The following is an 18,672-nucleotide window of genomic DNA, read 5'->3' as shown; positions in this document are numbered from 1 at the left end:
CAGTAAAGATCCCAGACAAAAAAACCCCAAACTATTCAGTGCTACTTCATCACACACAAATCGGATAAAAAAAATACTTACAGGTTGCAATGTAGCAAAATAGGTAAAAAGCCAAGGACGTGAATACATTTGCAAGGCACTATATGCAGTTTGTATTGTGAAATCTGGTGGTAAGTGCACTTATCAGCCATTCAAGCAAGGCGGCTAAAAACGTGCAAAAAATGTATAACAACTAGCTGTAGCTGCTACGTTCCTTGTTAGACGCGCAGGCCCTGCATTCAGTTCTCCAGTCCCGGGCTTGGTTGTTGGAAAATCCTTGTCCATTCTTTATCCTCTGACTTTCAGGTAGACCTTCATTGAATGTCTGCTGTGATTGCATTGTGGATTGTAAGATTTTTCTTTGCCCCGTCAGGTAAGGTTCGGTGGCAAGATTTTGATCAAGAAGCCTATGTTGGGGTTACTGCAGTTCGGCCAGGTCAAGATGCTTATGCCCGGAACAAATTCAATCAAGTGGAAAGTGACAAACTACGTATGGACAGAAGCGTTCCTGATACAAGACACGACCAGTAAGTGCTATTGGCCCCGACACTCGTCAGGACACATAAAATAGATAGTGATGGCTGGTTCCTCCAAAATCAACCGAGTCAACGGACATTCATCTAATGGGGAGACCCGCCATCACTGAAGTAGCAATGTGACCCTGCTAACTCATAGGACATACAGTATTTCCCATATGTGAATGTATAAAAAATACTGCGCCACACACCGCTCGATCCAGTGAAGGCGGTAATGCCCCTTCTCACTTTAATAAGACTCATGTCCGGCCATAGATCTTAACTGCTCCTTTATATGTTAAGAAAAATGTGGATTTCTCTGGAATAAGACATCAGATATTCCGGTAACGTTCTATTCCGCTTCCTATCACCTACATGCCCATGGAGACGGCTTAGGAGGGCTCATCCGACTGACAGATTCCCTTTTATGTTTACATAAAGATCCAACCCAACCAAATTGTTCACATTTCATTTCCTCCTGTACCTGATGGGTGTACTTACTTCATGCACTGTTGCAATATAAATATTAATGATGACGTGGAAAACTGAGCACAAAGTTCACCTTTCATAATGCTGTACAATTTCTGTTTGTCATTTAAAAAAAAAAAACACCACAATGTAAAAGTTTTTCACAAACGATGAACTTATTTGTCCAGTAACTAGTGGTGAAAGATGGGGATTGTGATGGTGGGCAGAGCTTAGAGACATGCCAGACAGGGCACCTCTGCTCTGTACACCTAGCATGCTAGTACCAGAGCCTGGTACAGTAGGATTCCTGCCTCGCTGCTCTGTACACCTAGCATGCTAGTACCGGAGCCTGGTACAGTGGGATTCCAGCCTCACTGCTCTGTACACCTAGCATGCTAGTACCGGAGCCTGGTACAGTGGGATTCCAGCCTTACTGCTGTGTACACCTAGCATGCTAGTACCGGAGCCTGGTACAGTGGGATTCCAGCTTCACTGCTGTGTACGCCTAGCATGCTAGTACCGGAGCCTGGTACAGTAGGATTCCTGCCTCGCTGCTCTGTACACCTAGCATGCTAGTACCGGAGCCTGGTACAGTGGGATTCCAGCCTCACTGCTCTGTACGCCTAGCATGCTGGTACTGGTGCCTGGTACAGTAGGATTCCTGCCTCACTGCTCTGTACACCTAGCATGCTGGTACCAGAGCCTGGTACAGTGGGATTCCAGCCTTACTGCTCTGTACACCTAGCATGCTGGTACCGGAGCCTGGTACAGTGGGATTCCAGCCTCGCTGCTCTGTACACCTAGCATGCTGGTACCGGAGCCTGGTACAGTGGGATTCCAGCCTCACTGCTGTGTACACCTAGCATGCTAGTACCGGAGCCTGGTACAGTGGGATTCCAGCTTCACTGCTGTGTACGCCTAGCATGCTAGTACCGGAGCCTGGTACAGTAGGATTCCTGCCTCGCTGCTCTGTACGCCTAGCATGCTAGTACCGGAGCCTGGTACAGTGGGATTCCAGCCTCACTGCTCTGTACGCCTAGCATGCTGGTACTGGTGCCTGGTACAGTAGGATTCCAGCCTCACTGCTCTGTACACCTAGCATGCTAGTACCGGAGCCTGGTACAGTAGGATTCCTGCCTCGCTGCTCTGTACACCTAGCATGCTGGTACCAGAGCCTGGTACAGTGGGATTCCAGCCTCACTGCTCTGTACGCCTAGCATGCTGGTACTGGAGCCTGGTACAGTGGGATTCCAGCCTCACTGCTGTGTACACCTAGCATGCTGGTACCGGAGCCTGGTACAGTGGGATTCCAGCCTCACTGCTCTGTACACCTAGCATGCTAGTACCGGAGCCTGGTACAGTGGGATTCCAGCCTCACTGCTGTGTACGCCTAGCATGCTGGTACTAGAGCCAGGTACAGTGGGATTCCTGCCTTACTGCTCTGTACACCTAGCATGCTGGTACTAGAGCCAGGTACAGTGGGATTCCTGCCTCACTGCTCTGTACACCTAGCATGCTGGTACCGGAGCCTGGTACAGTGGGATTCCTGCCTCGCTGCTCTGTACACCTAGCATGCTGGTACCGGAGCCTGGTACAGTGGGATTCCTGCCTCGCTGCTCTGTACACCTAGCATGCTGGTACTGGAGCCTGGTACAGTGGGATTCCAGCCTCACTGCTGTGTACACCTAGCATGCTAGTACCGGAGCCTGGTACAGTTGGATTCCAGCCTCACTGCTCTGTACACCTAGCATGCTGGTACCGGAGCCTGGTACAGTGGGATTCCTGCCTCACTGCTCTGTACACCTAGCATGCTGGTACCGGAGCCTGGTACAGTGGGATTCCAGCCTCCCTGCTCTGTACACCTAGCATGCTAGTACCGGAGCCTGGTACAGTGGGATTCCAGCCTCGCTGCTCTGTACACCTAGCATGCTAGTACCGGAGCCTGGTACAGTGGGATTCCAGCCTCACTGCTCTGTACACCTAGCATGCTGGTACCGGAGCCTGGTACAGTGGGATTCCTGCCTCGCTGCTCTGTACACCTAGCATGCTGGTACCGGAGCCTGGTACAGTGGGATTCCTGCCTCGCTGCTCTGTACACCTAGCATGCTGGTACTGGAGCCTGGTACAGTGGGATTCCAGCCTCACTGCTCTGTACACCTAGCATGCTAGTACCGGAGCCTGGTACAGTGGGATTCCAGCCTCACTGCTCTGTACACCTAGCATGCTGGTACCGGAGCCTGGTACAGTGGGATTCCTGCCTCACTGCTCTGTACACCTAGCATGCTAGTACTGGAGCCTGGTACAGTGGGATTCCAGCCTCACTGCTGTGTACACCTAGCATGCTAGTACCGGAGCCTGGTACAGTGGGATTCCTGCCTCACTGCTCTGTACACCTAGCATGCTAGTACCGGAGCCTGGTACAGTGGGATTCCAGCCTCACTGCTCTGTACACCTAGCATGCTGGTACCGGAGCCTGGTACAGTGGGATTCCTGCCTCGCTGCTCTGTACACCTAGCATGCTGGTACCGGAGCCTGGTACAGTGGGATTCCAGCCTCCCTGCTCTGTACACCTAGCATGCTAGTACCGGAGCCTGGTACAGTGGGATTCCTGCCTCACTGCTGTTACACTAGAGGGGCTTCTCTGTGTACACCTGGGTGCTGCAGGGCATGGAAGAGGTTAATGTTTGCATCCTTGGTGACCTACATAGTGGAGGTATTAATACTCGATGGCCCGCGGTTTAGTCATCTTTGCTTCATAAGACGAATGAAGTCTGTGACATAAAGGTGTTTCTATTTCCGATGCTGATCACACGGGTCGTACAGATAAGGTGTCAGACAAGGATACAGAGGCTCGTGTCACGGTGCAGCCACATACAGCATATCACAAAGCGACCATTTATAGTGTTCTGTGCTACAGAATAGCACAGTGTGCCGTCTGGTGTTTTTCTTTTGCCCATTGACTTGTTGCGTTTGATTTATGTGACCATACACAACATGCTGTGACTTTTTTTGTCATCACAAATCCGAATGAGAAAAAAAATCGCCGATCTGCTCTGCCTCATTGAGTAAGATTGGTCCGAGTGCAGCAGCAGATGTTCTCCCATTGGACTCAGTCGATTCACACTCGTGAGCGAGGCCTTATACAAGCTGCACACTGACTACTTTACATTATAGCAGTGTCATATTTAAAGGGTTGTCCCAGGAAAAGATAATTACAATAATGTAAGGGTGTACTCACTTCTGTGACATACTGTATATCTTTGTGATAAATGTAAACCCTGGGAGCTTGCTCAAGCAAAGATAATGGGTCTGCAGACCTATCACTCGCCCATCCCTGGATATATTAGAGTATATGCTGGGGTAGTGGGGGTGTACAAAACCCCCCAGGAAATCAAACTGATGGGCCACAACTGAATGGTTTACATTAATAATCAGCTGCCCTACTCAGGTCCGTCAGCGACGGATCTGTTTTTTAGATGGCAACTGACGCAACGGATGTGTTTTTCACAGGATTCTGTTCACAGGAATCCTGTGAAAAAACTGATCCGTTGTGTCCGTTACATCCGCTGTGCATCTGTTTTTTGACGGATCCGTCGTGATCCGTTTGTGTTTGGGACTGCCCAGTGGCTGTACCAAACATGCTGGGCATGCTCAGTAGAGCATGACGGTATCCAGCACTGGATTCCGTCGTAAGACTGATTACGAAGGAATCCAGCACCATAGACATCCATTACAAGCTTGATGGATTGCGACAGATTCCTGCGCGGTGCGTTAATTTTGACGGCCCAAAAAACGTTACATTCTGCGTTGTTTCCGCCCGGCGGTCAGTCTAAAGACGACTGATGCGCCACGCAGCGGATGCAACGCAAGGTCATCAGTCGCAATCCGCCACTCATACAAGTCTATGGGAAACAACAGAATCCGCCAAACGGATTCCGTTGTGTACCAGAGCCGCGGATTGTGACTGATACAAATTGACGGAAATGTGAACCTAGCCTTAGGCAGAAGTATAAAAGTGACAATCGGCTCACTCATGGTATAAAAGCTTGTTGGAGTTGGTAGAACATGATTGGTGTCCTAGCACGAGTGTATGACCTAAATATATTGGGTTAAGGCCAAAGAATGAACAAAAGAGGGATATTTTGTAAACAAAACTCAAAATGAAGCAGGAGCAAGCTGTTCTCGGGCGTAAATCGGGGCGGACTGCTGCTTTGAGATGGATAGATAGATAGATCTATCTATCTATCTATGTGTTCAGCCACGTGCACACTGAGTAGTGGCTTTCATCTCAGTATTTGTAAGTCAAAACCAGGAGTGGAAGAATTAGAAGAAAAGTATAAGGCCGGGGCCACACGAGGCACTAGTGTGATCCTCGCATGACACTCTTCTCATGCTGGCAGCACAATAGAAGCAGAGTGTCACTGCGACTGAGGTCCGACACTGCGAGCAGACCACAGCTGCGGGGGCGGGCCGGTGCTGAGGATGGGCGAGCCCGCGCTGCGGAGGGGAGGGAGGGATTTCTCTCACTCTGTCCTCCGTAGCCGGCTATTGCCATTCTCGCTCTGCACGCACGGTACACCGGTGTACCGCGAGTGCAGTGCGATCTTTCTCTCGACCAATACACTTGAATGGGTGCGAGAGAAAGAGTCTCTCATTACAGTCACAGCATGCTGCAATTGTTTTCTCGGTCCGATTAGGGCTGAGAAAATAATCGCTCATGGGTGCTGGCACATAGGCTGATATTGGTCCGAGTGGAATGCGATGTTCGGCAGCAAAAACGCAGGTGGTGGACAAAACGGTGCAGGAAAAAATCTGCAGGTGTTTGTGTGTGTGCATGAGATTTCAGAAATCTCAGACTTTGCTGGGACTGAAAAAAGCACCTTTTATTAGCATGGATTTGCTTAAACCAAGGCAAAACTTCAGCTAATAAACGCAGCAAAAAAGCCCAATGTGAACATTGCCTAAGTCAGTGGTTGTGGCTGATCACAACGCATTAGGGTGAAAATCTTTTGATATGTGATGTTATCCTCCTATGTGGCATCTTGCTGTTTTCTACATGAACATTCACACTAAAACCAAATACAAAGAAGCAGAAACTATCAATTTTGTCTAAATTTTCCTATTTTACCTGTATAAGTTGCATATAAGTTAAAAACAAAAATCCGATATCGTGTAGTGCTCCCAACTCAGGTCGCATCAATGTAGGCAAGGAAAACCAGATTGATTATGGGACGTAGAAGGTGGGGATTTGCCGGTTTTGTTATTTATACCCACATATTGCTATCATAAGCATTTTCTAAATGTCCGGACTGGCCTTTTATTAGATGTATGTTGATTTGATATGTTGAAACTCCAGATAAGAGATAAGGACTGGTTCTTCTCTTCATATCTATATGTGAACTGTGCTTTATTACTCTTAGGTGATTTGTCACCAGATTTCACAATACAAAATTATCGTGATTACATTACAGCCCTAGACCTGATAAGGACTCTGTTACCTTTCATGGCTTCAAAGTTTTTAAAGGGACCCGGTCACCAGATTTGTCCCCTATAAGCTGCATCCACCACCACTGAGCCCTTGTATACAGAATTCTAGAAAACTGTATATAAGAGCCCAGGCTGCGCTGTATATCGCAAAAAAAGAGCTTTTATTATACTCACCTGGGGGGTGGTCGGGTCTGATTGGCGTCACTGATCATGGTCCGGCGCCTCCTATCTTCCTTCCATAACCATCCTCCTCAGCTTCGTGTATATGACACTTCCTACGTCATCCACACAGAGTCCTCCATTGTGGTCCTCAGCAGGCGCACTTCTCTCTGACCTGCTGAGGGCAGAGCAAAGTACCGTAATGCGCAGGCGCGAGGAAAGGTCAAAGACAGCCCGCACATGTGTACTGCAATACTTTGATCTGCCCTCACCAGGGCAGATCAAACTGCGCATGAGCAGGAACGCAATGGAGCCTCTGTGTGGATGATGTAGGATGTGTCATCCATATGGAGCTGGGAAGGAGGACGGCGATGGAAGGAAGAGAGGAGGTGCCGGACCAAGCCCAGTGAGGCCCATTGGACCGGACCGCCCTGCAGGATAGTATAAGAAAAGGTGTTTTTTATGTTATACAGAGCGGTTTTGGCAGTTATATGCAGCATACTAGAATACTGTATATAAGGGCTTACTGGTGGTAGCCACAGTTTATAGGGAAAAACCCTGGTGACTGGTTCCCTTTAAGGTTGATGGTAGACATAAGTCTGTTGAGTTCAAGCCATAGCCTGACATGTTGATCCAGAGGATGCAGCAATCAGACTAGTTCCCTATTTCAACACCCCATCACAGAATCATGTGTCCATAAAGGGTAATATTTTATATATTACAAGAGAGGCATCCAGCCCTCTTTTTGTAGTGAATCAACCATTACATTATCTGGCAGAGAATTCCATACTCTTACTGCTTTTAAGGTCCAGTCACACTAAGCAACTTACCAGCGATCCCAACAACGATAGGGATCGCTGGTAAGTTGCTAGGAGGTTGCTGGTGAGATGTCACACTGCGACGCTCCAGCGATCCCACCAGCACCTGACCTGGCAGGGATCGCTGGAGCGTTGCTACACTAGTTGCTGGTGAGCTCACCAGCAACCAGTGACCAGCCACACGTGCAGAGAGCAGGGAGCAGCGCACACTGAGCGCTGGCTCCCTGCTCTCCTAGTTACAGCACACATCGGGTTAATTAACCCGATGTGTCCTGCAGCTACATGTGCACAGAGCAGGGAGCAGCGCACACTGCTTAGCGCTGGCTCCCTGCTCTCCTAGCTACAGCACACATCGGGTTAATTAACCCGATGTGTCCTGCAGCTAGATGTGCACAGAGCAGGAGCCGGCACTGACAGTGAGAGCGGCTGAGACTGGTAACAAAGGTAAATATCGGGTAACCAAGGACAGGGCTTCTTGGTTACCCGATGTTTACATTGGTTACCAGCCTCCGCAGAAGCCGGCTCCTGCTGCCTGCACATTTAGTTGTTGCTGTCTCGCTGTCACACACAGCGATCTGTGCTTCATAGCGGGACAGCAACAACTAAAAAATGGCCCAGGACATTCAGCAACAACCAACGACCTCACAGCAGGGGCCAGGTTGTTGCTGGATGTCACACACAGCAACATCGCTAGCAACGTCACAAAAGTTGTTCGTTAGCAGCGATGTTGCTAGCGATGTTGCTTAGTGTGACGGGGCCTTTACAGTAAAGAATCACATTCTCTGATTAGAATTCTTTTCATATGTAAAGGATAACCTCTTATCACTGTTGCAGGAATAGGTGTAAGAAGATCATTAGAAAGGTCTTTGTACTGTCCTTTCAAAATTGTACATTGTAATAAAATTGCCCCTAAGCCTCCATTTTTCCAAACTGAATACCTAGAAGTTTGATCACTTCTCTTCTGTAGTTCACCTGTTCACTTCATTCTGAGAATCTGTCAGACTGGCTGTTTAATCTAATATATAAAGCTGAATGTGTGTATGTGTGTGTGTATATGTCCGGGATTGGCATCTGCACCGTCGCAGCTACAGCCACAAAATTTTGCACACTCACACTTCTAGACCCCGAGAGCGTCATAGGCTATGTTTTGAAGGGAAATTTTAACTCCGCTCTTTAGTTTATTCACAAAAAAACCTGCCTCCATTAAAGCAAATGGAGCTGGGAGCCACAGTGCAGCCAGAACTTCAGAAGAATGCGCAGCCACGCCCTTATATGGAATGTTGGCGTGTCACAATGCAGCCAGGGAAAGAGGCAGACACAGACAGGGAAAAGGCAGGCACAGACAGGCTAAGAAACAGACATAGACACGAAGAGACAAACACAGACAAAGAGACAGACTGACAGGGAAAGAGAGGGAAAGAGAGAGACAGGTTAAGAGACAGACAAAAAGACAGACACAGGGAAAGAGACAGACAGGGAATTAGAGGGAAAGAGACAGACAGGGAAAGTGACAGACAGGGAAATAGACAGAGACAGTCAGAGACAGACAGGGAAAGAGACAGACAGACAAAGAGAGAGATATATACAGAGGGGGAGACAGACAGAGAATGGGAGAGAAACAGACAGTTACTATCCCGGGCAGCGTCGGGTGCTATGTTGTGAGGTGAAATTTTAACCCTGCGCGTTCCAATTTACCAATCAATTTTGCCCCTATCTACATAATGGGGAAAAAGGGAAACGAAAAGTGTTGGGGGCAAATTGACAGCTGCCAGATGTGAACAAGTGGGACTTAAAGAATGAGGCGATGGCGCCAAAGAGTATATACCGTACAGTTGCTGAGGTGGGGCCCTGACATGGGATACTCACCACACTCTGGGATATGAACACACACACTACCACGTGCTTGAACACATATACCACCCTCAGCACACCTCTCACCACACATACACCAACCTCACCACATAATCGCTCTAAACACACACAAGTCTGGTATTATCCTTCAAAAATAAAAATCTGATTAATAAGCAGTCAAACTACAAGAACAACAAATGTACCACATAGGAAATACGGCAGCTGTCAGCCACATGACCTGTCTATTATGTGTACGTGTGAGCTAATGTATACTGTCAGGGGGGAGGGCTTTCTGTTGCCTGGAGACTTATCAGGCTGCCAATAGCAACCAATCACAGCTTAGCTTCTATTTTGCTACATTTAATTAATCTGAGCTCTGATTGGTTAGTATAGGCAACAATTTAATAATTACATTTCTATCTGTTTGTTTTGTGTTTTTTGTGTGCAGAATACATTTTTTGTTAATACATTCTATTTTGTTAACAGCAGTTAGTAACCCGGGCGAAGCCGGGTAGTACAGCTAGTCAATTATAACGTTAACTCCCAAGCCTGATGACCGCTCCTTTAGTGTCCCTCCTGCTGCTGAGATCTCTCACTGCTCGGTACAAACTGCAGCTGTAAGTCAGGCTGGGCGGGCAGAGACTGAAAACTCCTGCACTGATCACTGGACTCAGAAAATGCTCATCCTAACCTTTTCCCAACAGGATTAACTTTCACTTTTATGCTTTTGGTTTTTTTTCCCCTCTTCCTCCAAGAACAATTACTTTTTTTTTTTTTTTTCCTCTTTCTTCTATAAACACTTCGGAGACTGTCGCTGGTGAGGAATAGCAAAAAAAAACAAACTGCTGCAATTTTGCCATTTTAGGCTACTTTCACACATCCGGTTTGAGCACTGCGGCTCAATCCGGCTGTGAAACCTAAGCAACGGATGCGGCGAAAATACCGCATCCTTTGCATAAGTTTTTACATGCGTCCCGTCCGTTTTTTTCTGGTAGCAGCACGCTACTGAGCATGCGCAGTGGAAGAAACCACATCTGCCGGCCGGATGCGGATTTTGCCGCATCCGGCGTCCATAGGCGCGATGGGGTTTTTTTTTTGCCAGAGCAAAAAACGTGCCAGGGAACATTCAATCCAACCGCCGCATCGGCTAAATCTGCCGCATGCGGCTAAAAAACGGACTGAACGCAAGCCCATGTGGCACAATGCGGCGCCAATGCAAGTCAATGCTGGAAAAAACGGTTTTGTTTTTTCAGCAGAGCGTCGGATTGTGCCGCACTGCTACAGCCGGATGTGTGAAAGTAGCCTTAATTGTTTTTTTTTTTTATTCTTATTTTACGGTGTTTGCCCTATCGGTCACATAATGTTTGTTTATATACATCTCAATTTTCAACAAAATGTCCACTTTCTTTACTTTTTAATTGAGAAAAGTGAGGTGAAAACATTTTTTATTTTTTGTTTTCTGCATTAGTTCCTCTTGAGGACTTGAGCTTGAAATAAATTTTTCTCTTCTTCTTCATACTGAAATACTTTGTATGCAATATGAAGTGAAATTAAAGGGGTTTTTGGAGCAAAAGAAAACTTTGCCCAGGGAACTAGATGTTGAAAAAATAACATACTAAATAATGTGTATCGATCAGCACTCGCATAGACCCAGAGCACGTTGCTCTGTCCTCTGAAAAGGGACAGAAGTGGAGGTTTCACCTTTCCACCAGCCTCCGAATTTCTGTGGCCTTGGAGTGGCTACTTGGTTAGGTGACTTGGCACATCACATCATTTGATGCCAAACCCAAAAGCACCTCTCAATTGCATCCCAAGGGAATTTGGGTGCGGACGCCCCAAATCACACCGCTTAAAGAGGTTGTCCACTACTTGGACAACACTTTATCCATCCTTATGTTCCCCCCCACAACAAAATTACAACACCTACACTTGCCTCCAGCGTTAGTGTTATTCCAACAGTGTCTCTTCTTGCACCCTGAGGCTCGCGTTGTTTGACTACATGTTTTGCTCTCCCATCCTTTGGACAAATCAAGTCATGTGGAGAAGGTGGGAGAGGAGCTTTCACTTCTCTTGCTCCAGATGTCTTTATTCGTCTGAGGTGAGAGCGAAGCCTAACAACATCACGCAAGCCCAAGGAAAGAGAGTACAGACACCACTGGAAAGCGCCGGAGGCTACTATTGGTGCTGTAATTTTGTTGAGGGGGAACATAGGGATGGAGTAGGGGTTGTCCAAGTAATGGACATCCGAATAAATACAGTGGCATTCAAACATTTGGGCACCCCTGATCAAAATTACTGTTATTGTGAACAGTTAAGCAAGTTGGAGATTAAATGATCTCTAAAAGGTGTACAGTTCAAGATGAATAATTTCCTTTAGTATTTTAAGATAAAAAATGGGCCAATGCCAATGTTTGGGCACCCTGCATGGTTAGTGCTTAGGAGGACCCCTTAGGCTAATATCACAGCTTGCAATCGCTTTTTGTAGACAGGTAAGAGTCTTTCAATTCTTATTTCAGGGATTTTGATCTTTCTTCCTTGGAAAAGTATTCCAGTTCTGTGAGATTACTGGATTGTCTTGTATACACTGCTCTTTTGAGGTCAAGCCATAGTTTTTCAATGATTGAATACATAAAATGGCTGGTGGGCTTATCTCAAACAAATTCAACTAGCATTGCAAAAAAATAGCATGTAATGAGTATCTACTTTAACAAAATAGCATGTTAAAAATGGGGCACTAATAAATCCAACTGCAATTCCTTGAGATTTTCAATGATGATCAGAGCAGGGGACTGTGAGGGCCATTGTAAAACCTTCATCTTGCGCCTTTTGAGGTCGTCTATTGTGGATTTTGACGTGTGTTTAGGATCATTATCCATTGTAAAAGCCATCCTCTTTTCAACTTCAGCTTTTTTACAGGTGGTATATGTATCAAGAATTTGTTGAAATTTCGTTGAATCCATTCTTCTCTCTATCCATGAAATGTTCCCTGTGCCAGTAGCTGCAACACAACCCAAAAACATGATTGATCCACCCCATATTTAATGGTTGGTGAGAGATTCTTTTCCTGAAATTCTGTGGCCTTTTGTCTCCACACATACCTTTGATCATTGTGGCCAAAGAGTTGTCTTTCAACTTCATCAGTCCACAGGACTGGTTTCTAAAAATGCATCAGGCTTGTTTGCTTGTTTAGATGTTCTTTTGCATACTTCTGACTAAGAATTTTATGATGAGGACGCAGGAGAGGTTTTCTTATGATGACTCTTCCGTGAAGTCCATGTTTGTGCCTCTCTAGCAATCCTACTAGCAGCCATTTTGCTTGATCTTCCAGACCTTATCTTGACCTCCACTGTTCCTGTAACTGCTATTTCTTAATTAAATTTCAAACTGAGGAAAGAGCAACATTAAAACACTTGGCTATCTTTGTATAGCCTTCTCCTGCTTTGTGGGCCTCTAACATTTTCAGAGTGCTAGGCAGCTGCTTAGAGGAACCCATGGCTGCTCTTTTTTGGCACAAGGTTAGGGGAGGCTGGGTTTTTATAAAGGTGTGATTTTTGCATCACCAGGCCTTTCCTAACAATCATTAACAACAAGCCAAGAACCCTATCAATATAAAATCGGTTTAAGTAAAGTCTGAAAACTTGGTCACGGTTACCTGAGCACAGAAATCTCCCATATATGGGTCCATTTTCCATTTTGTAATTTTTAAAATGTAATGGGGAATGTGTCATCTTTGACTTTATGCCTTTTACAGATCATTTCATCTCCAACTTGCTTAACTGTTCACAAGAACAATAATTATTACTAGGGGTGCTCAAGCTTTTGCATGCTAATGTGTCAGATATTGCTGTTTGTTCACTTATTTGTGGCTGCCAGTGATTGGAGCTACTTGATGTTAGAGGCAGGTGCAATCTGATGGTCGTCACCTGCCATTACTGCTGCTGTTAACCAACCAAAACTTCAAAGGCATTGAGTAAAATGGTATATATTTATTAGAAATATAAAAGAAATCAAAAACAAACACAGAAATACATAAAATCACAATAGATCAGCGATGTACAGGAGGAGCAAGGGGATCACCACGGAGGGGCTGTATAATTACAACAATGGAATAAAAGGGTAAGTACCACTAAAACACACCCTGGATGGTACCCCAGACTACAAAGATACAGTATATAGTAAATATGAATCTACGCAAGAGAATCTTTCTCTAAAATGTAGAAATATAAGGTATAATCTCACATAAAGGTTGGTACATGAAAGTTCATATAGAACAGATGTCCGTATACGTATAGTCTTATGTGTGAAGGAACCAATGAATGTATAAAACGTAAGTAAAGTTTGGTAGATATAATGGATATATAATACCCAGTAAAATTATTAAGTCAATCAGATCATACATTCAATCAGAATAAATGCGGTTCCAACACAAAGCAAGGAACACCATATTACCGGGCACCGCAAAACACACACGCGCCACACGCCGTCCAGAGGCTGGAAGTCAGCCCCACGTACACAAAGTGCGACTGGGTCGCCATTCATGACGTGGAGAAAGGCATCCAGCCACGGAGGACGAGCCGCGCATGCGCGTTTTGCGACACCCAGTAATATGATATTACCTTATATCAATTGACCACAGCTACCACCACGGATATTTAATCCGCACACTGACCCATCCACCTCACTCCCTGATGAAGCAGTGAGCAAAACAGTCATTGGAGTGGTGTGAGGGGCTGGTGATATTCCCTCAGTATGGCTTCATTTTCTTGATGTTTTTTTACATACCTACATGCTTTGTGTTGGAAACGCATTCTAATTGAATGTATGATCTGATTGACTAATTTTACTGGTTATTATATATCCATTATATCTACCAGACTTTACGTACATTTTATATATTCATTGGTTCCTTCATGCATAAGACTATATGTATACTAACATCTGTCATATATGAACTTTCATGTTCCACTCTTTATGTCATATTATACTTTATATTTCTACATTTTAGTGAAAGATTTTCTTGCATAGATTTAGATTTACTATATATCTTTGTAGTCTGGTAAATCATCCATGGTGTGTTTTAGTGGTACTTACCCTTGTATTCCATTTTTGTTATTCTACCCCCCCCCCCCCCACCCCATGGTGATCCCCTGTACATCCCTGATCTATTGTGATTTTATGTATTTTTGTGGGGGTTTTTATGTCTTTTTTTATTTCTAATGAAAATATACCTTTTTAGTCAATGCCTTTGAAGTTTTGGTTGGTTAACAAGAGTTTTTGATATTCGAGGCCTTTTTCATTGAATTACTAGGGCTAGTTTCACACTTCCGTCTTTTCGCCAGATTGGTGTACTCCAGTACAGTGTATACAGTACAATGGCAGCGTGATAAGCTCCGGTCACATGCTGTCATTTGACCGGAGCATGTGACCTGGATGTTGCTGCGCTGCCATTTTACTGTATCACACTGTATTGGAGTGCGCCGGAACCGACAATCCGGCGAAAAGACTGATGTGTGAAACTAGCCTTAGTGGTATTTGCTCCTTATTGTAGGTAATATGTGTAATTTCTGCTGCTGGTTCAGCTCCTAAGTCTGCTGACTACATACACCTGGAGACCAAAATTAGAGAAAAACACACAATTTCCTAAATGTTTCTGTCACTGTGTGGTTCTATGTGATTATATCTTAACATGAGTAAACTAACAGTATTTTAAGCTTATTTAATAAATTTAATTTTTTTGAAAGCAGATAATAAAAATGTGAATGTGATAAATGTATAGAAAATGGATCAAAATTAGAGAACACTTTCAGATACCTGCAAGTTATTGGTTTTAATCTGGGTCTAATTTCCTTAATTTCCTGGCAAACCTTATTTAACTGTCAGCCTAACTTTCCAGTTTGTACTGACTGCAAAAATGCTGTGCTATTCCAAAGTGACTGAAACCCTTCGGCACCAGGTTGTCTAGATGAAGGCCAAATGGGTGACCCCATCATCCATAGCAAGAGGAGTTGGTCATTCCAAGTCTGTGATTTTGAGACTATTGCATCTTTACAACATCACAAACTCTTTCAAGTTCCTTAAGCAGGCTGGTCGCCCTTGAAAAAAAAAAGCAAGAGGACAGGATAATGCGGAGAATCTCCATGAGTAATCATTTCAACACTGTAGCTGGAATTGTTCGGTAGTTCATCAGTGAACAGGGTAAGAATCTGTCTCCTCATACAGTGTCACGACGTTTAAGAGCATTTGGATTGAAAGCCCACTCTGCAGTGACCAAACCTCTCATTAACAGAATCATAAGGCTAGACTCCCCTTTGGTGAGGAACATGTTGTGTGTACAGAGGAGAAGTGGTCCACAGTGGTGGATGAAAAGAAAGTTTAATTTATTTGGATCTGATGGGAAACATTTAGGTTTGTCGACAAACTGGGGAAAGACTGAACCCAAAGTGTGTTAAGAAGTTCGTGAAAGGTGGTGGAGGAAGTGGCATGGTTTGGGGAATGTTTTCTGCAGCTGGAGTTGAATCTCTCATACTGCTACATGGCAGAGTGAACACAAGTTTGGATCAGAACCTTCTTCAACAACACATGGTTCCTTACTTGTGTTCATCACTCAATCAGCCTGCAATTTTCATACAGGACAATGCCCCCTGTCACACAGCAAAATGGGGAAAGCAGTTTCTTGAATAAACAACATTGAAACAATGAAATGGCTAGCCCAGAGTCCTGATCTAAACCCAATAGAAAACCTCTGGAAAATCGTTGGTAATAAAGGTATGGCCAAGAAACCCACAACAAAGAACTGTGGCGGAGACTGGAAGAAGAATGGACCAAAATCACACCAGAGCAGTGTGAGAGATTATTGATGGCCTGTGGCCGCAGATGTGCTGAAGTCATTCAAATCAAAGGTCTGTACACTTCCTACTGATTGATGACTGTTGTTTCCCCTCAAGAAAATGTAGTTATCTTTCTCTGTGCTACAGTGATTGCTGTTCTCTAATTATGGTCATCACATTTTGGGCAAAGAAAAGGTTTTATGTTGATAAACTTTAGATCTTTTGTAAAACACTGTTCTAGTGGCATGGTGTACACTTTGCAAAAAAACCTTCAAATGTTAATCTTTGTAGATTACATTATTTCTGGAATAAGGAAGTGATCATACATTGTTCTCTAATTTTGGTCTCTAGTACATTCCTGATATCCCTTGCACATATATGGCTGTTGTTTGGAAAGGGTTAAATTAGGATTATACAGCTATTTTGACATGGATTTTAACTTAATATACCAGTCTTATCAGGTCTAAGATATCCATTTAATAATGCATACCGTAAATATTCTTCTGTCCTATCACTTTAATGACCTTTTCTTTAATCTTTTTAATGTGAAGTTGTGTAACTTTTATAATGGTTTTTTTTTTTTCTGTTAGATGTCGTAGGAAACATTGGAGGACTGAACTTCCATCAACCAGCGTTGTCATAACTTTTCATAATGAGGCCAGGTCCGCATTACTCCGCACAATAATCAGGTTAGTGTGTTTGCATATATATATTGTGATAACCTGCGCCCCGAATGTATTGGTGACACACGTCTGGCAGTGGGATTGAGGCACGTAAGAGCACTTTATCACATTAAAGAATCCAAGTGGTTTATTCGAGCACTTCATAAACCGCTGTTACAGTTCATATAACCCAAAAGATGCCATTCCTTGGCTTTCTCAGCAAAGACCAACACACATCGTAAAGTCAATACTGTTGGATTTCCCACACAGGTCTTCCTGACCCTTGTCAGTATGCAGACTCTGGTTTCAATCCTGGTTACCTCTATCTGAAGGTGGATGGTGTCCTTACCAGGTCCCCCCTGGATCCAGCCAGGCTTTACACATGGACTTTTCAGCCCATACCTTCTCCAGAAGGTCTCCTGAGCAGAGCGCACACACTCTGCTTCTGCTGCAACACTCTGCCTCAGAAACACAGGATTGATTTAACCCTTGGTGCTACACCCGCATGTGGTAAAGAGTGTTAAATCACTCTCACACGCCCTTTCCAGCACACAACTATGACTCTGCATGTAATGCAATCCGTGGAACCACAGGTCCCAGCCAACTTCACATTGCAGAGTACCAATGCTTCTGCAAAACATACCGGCAATTTACAATGCAGCCGGTTGATGCCTCACAGTATATGTAGAAATGTGTGAAAATTTGGGAAGTCAATTGTTTCTCTGAATCACCATCTTTTAGGTTAGGTGGGCTTCATATCAGTGGTATTGTGCCGCAATGCCGGATCCGGCACAAATGCGTTTCACTTCAATGCATTTTCTATAGACTCGTGCCAAGTTCCGGTCACATGCGGTTGTGTATGATGCACGCAACCGCATGTGACCGAAACTTGCCGCGAGTCCATAGGAAATGCATTGAAGTAAAACGCACTTGTGATGGATGCGGCATTACGGCAGAATACCGCTGATGTGAAGCCCACCTTAAATGATTGGTACTCTAATGACTTTAATGTCAGCAACCTGAATTCTTTTCATAACAGACAGAAACAAGCTTTATTATTTGGATACACTGCAAATCAAGCACATCACACTAACTAAAACGTGTACAGTAGTGTAAATTTGGTGCCCTCTAAACAACTTAACACACAACCATTAATGTCAAAACCACTGGCCATTTTACTTTAAGGGTGTACTCACTGTTGTAGCCAAAGTGTGACTATTTTGCGTGGCCACCATTATCAAGCTCTGCCTTAACTCTCTTGGGCATTTGGTTCACTAGAGCTTCACAGGAGCCACTAGAATTGTTTTCCACTTTTCATGACATCATAGAGTTGGGGGATGGTAGAGACCTTGTACACCTCTACCTTCCATTTGAGGATGACCCGCAATTGTATTCGCTGTATCGCCCATAAGAGTGGATACAGACTGTGTCACAAATAGTATTATATACACCGCTAAGTTGACTATATTAAACATGAAGCTATTGGATAATTATGTGGTCTGTGTCACACATGATAGGATTATATAGGTGGACTCTGTCGCATGTGATAGGATTTGATACACAGCTAAGTACCAGTACACTCCATCACAAATTATAGGATTAGATACACAGATCAGTGGACTGCATCACACTAAATAGGATTAGATAGCATGATTTACATGATAGCATTATATACACAATTCAGCAGACTTATCACAGGAGACTGTATCATAGGATTACTTAAGCAAGCATTGTTGACCTTAGGGAGATCAACATATCCACTGTGGAGACACCATCACGTGTTTCTCAACGCAGTGATTCTAGAGCAATGCCCCCTGGGAAGTATGCAAATAAGAAAGCCGTGGAG

At 44.6% G+C, this 18,672-nt stretch overlaps 1 protein-coding gene across 1 annotated transcript in view; it reads left to right on the top strand.

The window, feature by feature from the left end:
* The window catches only part of GALNT2 (polypeptide N-acetylgalactosaminyltransferase 2), a 188,410-nt gene that overhangs the window by 61,423 nt on the left and 108,315 nt on the right, over nucleotides 1-18,672 (top strand). The window contains exons 3-4 of the mRNA XM_075339693.1: nucleotides 413-566; nucleotides 16,755-16,853. Of these exons, the coding sequence (XP_075195808.1) occupies nucleotides 413-566; nucleotides 16,755-16,853 (253 nt within the window). The remainder of the gene's footprint in view (nucleotides 1-412; nucleotides 567-16,754; nucleotides 16,854-18,672) is intronic.

This window comes from Anomaloglossus baeobatrachus, chromosome 3, assembly GCF_048569485.1.
Source record: "Anomaloglossus baeobatrachus isolate aAnoBae1 chromosome 3, aAnoBae1.hap1, whole genome shotgun sequence".
In the NCBI taxonomy this organism is placed as follows: Eukaryota; Metazoa; Chordata; class Amphibia; order Anura; family Aromobatidae; genus Anomaloglossus; species Anomaloglossus baeobatrachus.
Note: the sequence above shows the minus strand (reverse complement) of the source record. Positions and strands in the feature narration are given on the sequence as shown.